This window comes from Eriocheir sinensis, chromosome 2, assembly GCF_024679095.1.
Source record: "Eriocheir sinensis breed Jianghai 21 chromosome 2, ASM2467909v1, whole genome shotgun sequence".
Taxonomy (NCBI): domain Eukaryota; kingdom Metazoa; phylum Arthropoda; class Malacostraca; order Decapoda; family Varunidae; genus Eriocheir; species Eriocheir sinensis.
The window spans coordinates 30,544,691-30,551,992 of record NC_066510.1 but is presented as its reverse complement, the minus strand read 5'-3'; the positions used below and the strand labels follow the sequence as shown (position 1 = coordinate 30,551,992).

The 7,302-nt window shown below is 41.6% G+C and overlaps 1 protein-coding gene across 9 annotated transcripts in view; it reads right to left on the bottom strand.

The window, feature by feature from the left end:
* Positions 1 to 5,711, bottom strand: part of LOC127002482 (glutaminase kidney isoform, mitochondrial-like) — an 88,180-nt gene extending 82,469 nt beyond the window's left edge. For 2 of the 9 annotated variants that reach the window (XM_050868527.1, XM_050868538.1), the window contains exon 1: positions 199 to 701. In XM_050868527.1, coding sequence (XP_050724484.1) covers positions 199 to 207 — 9 coding nt within the window. In that variant the 5' untranslated portion in view covers positions 208 to 701. Of the gene's footprint in view, positions 1 to 6; positions 705 to 5,692 lie in introns of those variants that run through there. The other 7 variants (XM_050868549.1, XM_050868501.1, XM_050868489.1 and 4 more) reach the window with 7 other exon arrangements.
* Between the last annotated feature and the right edge of the window lie 1,591 nt (positions 5,712 to 7,302).

Sequence of the window (7,302 nt, the reverse complement as noted above, 5' to 3'; positions counted from 1 at the left end):
ACTTACACTAGAGGTAAAGAAGAGCCGGCATGCAGCGTCTGCAGCGGAGGGAGGGGCAGTGTCCACGACTGGCGTTCTCGCTAGGACATGATACATGCATCGGGGGAGGGGACGAACAGGGATGGCCCGGGTCTGGTACAAGGCGAACCTCAGGCAAGACCAGCTCCCGGGCATCGCCCTTCTCACTGCTCGACCAACCTGATCCATGGCGAGGGCGTGAGAGGATGGGTGGGTGGGCGGGGTGGCGGGCTACACCGACACCCGGCCTGGGTTAGGTGAAGTAAGCTTAGTAAGGGGGACTGTTAGTGCCCTGCGGCAGGTAGGTAGGTGGTGACTGCCGTGAGGGAGCTCCTGTCGGCCCCGAGTGTTGGGGCGGTGTCCCCTAGCCCCCGAAGTTGCCTGATGTGTGTGTTGGTGGTGACGGTTCAGCTGCACTGGACAGGGTAGTCGTCTTGGGCAGGAACCTTCAAGCTTGAGAAGATGAGTCTTGGTGTCAGTTCCAGTGAGCTGAACGGCACCCTCAGGCTATCACTCACACACACACTCACACGCCCACGAGCAGCCAACAATGAGGACTGACTGAGGCACCACAGCGAGCGACAGGCCCGCGCGGCTGGGGGCCAGAATCCGAATCCATCGCGCAGCAGCTGTACTAACGTTTGCAGGCACACCTGTGATGTCCAGTGCCGGTGGCTAATGTTATGTAACTATAAAGAAATATGGTCTGTACGGCAGTTTATTAGACAGTTAATTATCAATATAACTTTTTTTTATTTCGATGGAACTGCAGCCTTTACACATGGGCGTGAGCAGGCACTGTACTTGACCTTGGGCCAAACTATCATACCGCACAGGCCGCTGCTTCACGTGCAGGCGACGCAACGTTTCTTGTAATGGATAAAATGATTAGATAACATCGCAGGAACGCAAATTCATCGCCTAATGTTCTCACATATCTGAAGTGATTAACAAGATCTCAAGGGAAAACCCCATTCGTGGCGACACAATGCTATGAAAACGAAAAAGAAACAAGAATATTTATGACCTTGACCAGTGATCAGACTTGACACACTGGATCAAACTAACTCTACGCAGACGAAACGGATAATAACCTATCGCCACTGAAATGCTAACGTGTCGTCGCTATGGATAGTAACTTATCGCCGCTGAAATAAATAATAACCTACTAAAACTTGAAGCGAGGGGCGGCAGGGCCAAGGAAAGGGGAGCCGCAGGCAGGAGGCAAGAGCGGAGGTGACGAGCGCAAGATACGCGGCATTTTCAAGTTTATTCACTCTGTTCACCCTGAATGCCAGTTCGTCTGATCATAAACTACAGTAGACCAGGGTTGGTGACTGCATTCGTTGCCTCGCTCCTCACTCGGCAGCCTCAGACGTAAAACAAAAATACAACTCATATCACTCGGCTCGTGCATTTGCCAAGGATGTCTTCATTGATCAATAAAGTTAGAGGTTTAAGGCGACCAGATATCGCCGACAGTCCTAAACATAAACGATACCAAGCAGTCAATCCTTAAAGGGCACCGACCAGAGACCCCCCGGTGTTATTTCAGGGCCCGGCGGGCACCTTCCTTGATATCAAAGCCTTTGGGCTCTGCAAATTGTTACTCTCAGCGTTTATCTTATAATAAGACCTGTCAAGGAGTTCTTATGTGTGGTGTATCTATTTGTTTTAAAAATTATGGAAAACCTCGTTTTTTTCACTTTGGGGCGTGTACGTCCCCATAGGGGACGATAGTAATTTCCAGTGGAGTCATAAGCCCTGGGGGAAAGTAAGAATTTCGCTAACTATATTTGTTATTCTCTTAACAAAAGTGTAGACTAATACTGAGATGCTTATGAGAAACTACAAAAGTGTCATTAACTTAATTTTCTATAATCTACCTATGCTCATAATTAAAAAAATACGTCTAAGGGAATATTATTTATAGACACATGGGGTGCGTGGAGGCAAGGACCCATTCCTAGAGGGGGTCCTCGGGGTATGGTAGTAAAAAGATAACAATCCTTGCTCTAGACTTCTTGCCCTTACCCTGACATTGCCTCACGAGTCCTCAAACACAGAATAACCTCTTATAGGACTGGCAGCTAAGCAGGGTGCAGCCACCATTCCTAAGGCACATCACTACACACCAACACTCTCCACTAACTTTCACCTTGGGGGCTCTATGGGCTGTGGTTCCATGGCTTACCAACGGTAGCCCAGGAGAATGAGTTTTATTCACCAGTTTCCCTCCCCATCCATTAATATATCTGATCTCCACTTTGAACTTTCAGACAATATTTAGCATAGGTATCTGAGCAGATCATTTCAGAGACAGAATATTAATTTCTGAGAAAAACAAGATGTTTCATGAGGAAATAATTGTTATCAACGGGAAACAGCTTTGAAAGCACTGGAACAAATTTAGCAATAGCTTACAATTTTAGTGATAATGATTTACTAGTGTAAGTTGTGTTAGGTTACTCTCTTAGAGGCAATAGGTAACTATTCTAGACGTGTTAGGTTACTGTCCGTTTGATTGAGGTGGGGTTCTGTTAGTTTTTAAGTAGATCCGAGGATCAAAATACACCATCCAGGGATCAAGGAGAGCCGAACGATTTATTCTGCAGTTAGTTATTCATCCTAACCACCACAACACAGCTCCTTTTCTGCATTATGTTGGCTCTAATCCTGTTGTAGCTGTTCACTGATTAAAAACAACAACAAATATGTCCACCTGAAAATCATCCTTTACCCAGAAGTGAATGGTCTGTCTCAGAAATAGACTGCTCAGTTCTGCCAAATAAGACCACAGCTTTCAATAATTTATACATCAATTACATGTCTGCTTAATTTGTTCTACTTAACCACTACTCAAGATTCCACTCTATCAGCAATCTCTTCAAAGCCTCTCATCAAGCTCCATATCCAGAGACCAACACCAGAACCAGAAGTTCTAACACTGCCTTCCAAATCTCAGGTACACAACCAACATCCTGCAGAAGTGGTCAGCTCGGAAGGCTCTAGCTCCTCCTCCAGAGACAGCTTTATATTCCACAATCAGTTTCTTGCAACCTATACCATTGAGGCTCCAGAGGCTGTGGTTCAATGACCTATTCAACCTCTTAACCGGTAGCAGCAATGGGCCAAATTTGTGGTTTTACCGCGTACCAGCGACGGGCCAAATTTTAGGCTTGACATAAACCCCCCAAAATTATAGGATGCATAAACTGATCACAAATGCGTTGATATATGTTATATAATGATTTGCATGAGTTTTTACACATTAATTCACTTAGAGGAGCCTTTAAGAACATGATCCCTGCAGCTACCGGGTTAAAAAACTTTGAGGATGAGGAAGGTGAGGTAACCTATAACAAAATGTGTTTGAGGCTTACACGTTTCATCAAATGGTACTTGAAGCTTGATTAAAAGTACAATAATCTTGCTCGGCTGGTTAGAAAAAATGTTGCTGCCTTTGCTTGATCAAAAACATCCCTGTCTTGCTTGTCTTGTTGAAAAACATAATTGTCTTGTCGCTTTGAATAAAAGCATTGTCTTGCTTGTCTTGATCAGAAACATCATCTTGCTTTGCTTGATAAAAAACATCATCCTCTTGCTTTGCTTGATTAAAAAACATCATCCTCTTGCTTTGCTTGATAAAAACATCATCTTGCTTTGCTTGATAAAAACATCATTGTTTTGCTCAGCTTGATAGAAACATCTTTTTCATGCTCAGCTTGATAGAAACATCTTTTTCATGCTCAGCTTGATAATAAAAATATCATTGTCTTGCCTGCCTTGATCAAAAACATCATCATCTTGCTCAGCTTGATCAAAATCATCATTGTCTTGCCAGGCTTGATAAAATCATCATCTTGTTTGTCTTGATCAAAAACATCAGCATCTTGCTTGGCTTGGTCAAAAACACTGTTGTCTTGCTCGGCTTGATAGAAAACATCCTCATCTTTCTTGGCTGGATGTTTGCTTCATCTTGCGTTGATTGATTAAAATTACCATAGTCTTCCTAGTCTTGACAATAAAACGTCATCATACTTGGTTCCATAAATATTTTTGATATATATATATATATATATATATATATATATATATATATATATATATATATATATATATATATATATATATATATATATGGTGGAAGGGTTAACAGCTGCACTAGTCTATTTGCTGATGATGCACAGGTAGTGCAAGACAGGTACGTGGAGGAAGATAACTGTTTAAGGCTGGAAGATATTGATAAATTTTATACTTGGAGCCAGGAATGGAAGATGGAATTTAATGTTGAGAAATGTAAGGTTCCTGAATTGGCCATATGCACCTGGACGCCTAGCTGAAAATATAAAATAGAGAGTGATCAAATTAAAAAAGCCCAAGAGGATAAATATTTAGTTGCTACATTACAAAGCAACTCAACCCCAGAGAACCACATAAGCAAGCATACACGAGAAACATTTTAACTCCAAATCAATATCTGGGTGCCATTCCACTATACAGGGCTGAGGATATGATGAAGAAGCTGATTATGTCAGTGAACCAACCAAGATTTGAATATGAAGTGGTGGTGTGGCCTCTAGGAATATAGAAAAAAAAAAAGAGCAGTAGGTATTAAAAATGGTGCTAACTCTGAATGAAATGGCATCTGAGGAGAAATTGGAAAGATTGGTTTTATGTATCTTGGAGGAGAAGACAGAGGGGAAAATAGGAAGAAGACAATTAAGAGCAGCAATAAAAATGGTGCTGACCCTGAATGACATGACATCTGAGGAGAAATTGGAAAAATTGGGTTTATTTACCTTGGAGGAGGGAGGAGAAAGAGAGTATCTGCATGCAGTGGACAGGACAATGAATGAATGAAATAGAAACGATCAACAGAAATGACCTGGTTATATGGGACACCAGAAATACAAGAGGCCATGATAAGAAAACGGAAACGATCGACAGAAATGACCTGGTTATATGGGACACTAATAACACAGACTAGTAACCATGATAAGAAACTGAGGAAGACTTATTATTTTTTTTACAGCAGAGGAGACAGCTCAAGGGCAAAAAAAAAAAAAGGAAACAAAAGTATAATGAAGAAAAAGCCTGTTATTCGCTGCTCCTATAAAAGCTCAGAGGAGTGGCCTGAGGGATGTCAAGAAGCACAGCCTTCCTCATAGATCCATTGACACCTGGAATATCCTAAAAAGGGCATAATTCAAGCTAAAAATATATATAAATTTAAAGCTAAACAAACAGAAATTTCGATGAGACCCCATGATAGATTGATTGATTGAAGTTTATTGTTGCAAAGAGAAATAGGTAAATATGGAGAATCACTACGCGCCTCCGATATTGCCCCCACGAGAATAATATGTTTCATACAAGTTATAGAAAAACATATATAAATACCAGGCAATATGTACACATTTCCAATCACAGCCATCACAGGACAATAAATAAATGAATAATAAGAGTAAAATTAATAATAACCCAGCAGTAATAACAATCAAATACAAGACCCCATGATCGAGTGGCTCACATCCTATATATCACAATTAAGCTAACTAATCCTCCCCGACACACACACACATAGAGCTGATAACTTGTGCCATGGTAATAAGAGCTTTTGCTGCTTAAATACGTCACACATTAGTTTGAAATTGCAAGACTTTTTATTTACCTACAAGTGGTGAACCCTCGCCCGACGCCCGGTGTAGCGAGAAATACCTCCTCGCAGAAATAAGTCGCCTTGCTGTCTACTAAGCATGCACATTGGGGGAAAACACAACAGAAAAACATTGATTTGCCTGTTTTTTTTCTAGTTTGTCCACTTGTGATGTTTGTGATAGATGATATTACCCACGAGAAAACAAAACACCAAACGAACAGACCAAACAAGCAGAAACTGAGTGAACATCAATATGGGGGTAATTCTTTCTTATATCTGCCCTATTAGTTTAAGAGTGTTCCTCTGATGTTTGTGCCACGTTTTTCATCCCAAACAGAACAAGTAAACGATAGCGGTGAGTGAGATGTAGAAAGAGTAAGGATGTTGAACCTCTCTCTGCGAGCTATTTTGCGGCTGCGAGCTGATTCCTACAACATCTGCCAAACGTCAACAGTGGAGAGTTTCCTAAAATGTATTAAGGACTAGGAATTATCACTTATTACACCAGCAAAACGAGGAGTATTTCGAATTCAGCAGAAAAAAAGGTGTGGATTAACTGATAAAGCTGTAATACTCAATAACGCAATATAAATCAAAATCATTCCAAAAACTTACTCGATCTGTTGCTGTGTTGGCTTGGTTGGCGTTATTACTAGAAAATTGGGACTAGATAAAGAAAATAGGGGTATATAAGCAATATTTGACGCCGAAAAGATTGTTCAGTTCAGTTGGTGGGGGAAAATATAGCCTTTGCAATGGGTCGTGTAATTTCGCTCATTGATCTGCGATAATCATTTTAAAATACGATAGTCAGATCAGCTTTTGGAACGTCGATACACCTTTCCACTCGCAAAGAAGCATCAGTAATTAACGGATTTATCAACGAGTATAATTGTATATCATTATTTGTGTGGGTGGGATAGTTTTGGGTCTGAAGTCCACATATACAAGGTGCTACGTACGACAATTTGGTAGCACTGTATAACTGACTGTCCCGCCATTTTAAAAAAGGTAAACAAACAGCCTACTAAACACGGAAGAAGAAAAAAAGAAGACTCTGCGTTTAATGAAATCTCGTTCTTAGTGCTTTTTATTGTTCACGCGATCTAGAAGCTTCCAAGAGGCCGAATTTCCGCCGAAAGAAAGGTAAGGACAAAGGAGTTGGCTGTTGGGTCTCGCTGAGTGTGGACGTGTTTTCTCTCTCTCCTTCCCTCCCTTCCTCACCCGTCCCATCACAGAGAATAAGTGAATCTACACATACACAACACTGTTTTTATCTACGGTACAATAGACTCATTCAGAAAACAAACACACACTCACTTGTCACCACAACACACCAACACTAACAATTGCTTGATTCACTTCCCTCCCCTGCACACTCGTCTCCCTCGTCCCCCCAACAGCCAACACAGAGAATAAGTGAATCTACACATACACAACACTGTTTTTATCTACGGTACAATAGACTCATTCAGAAAACAAACACACACTCACTTGTCACCACAACACACCAACACTAACAATTGCACTTGATTCACTTTCCTCTCCTGCACACTCGTCTCCCTCGTCCCCCCAACAGCCAACAGAAATATGCATGGAAGGTGCCCTCGCATCATACATCC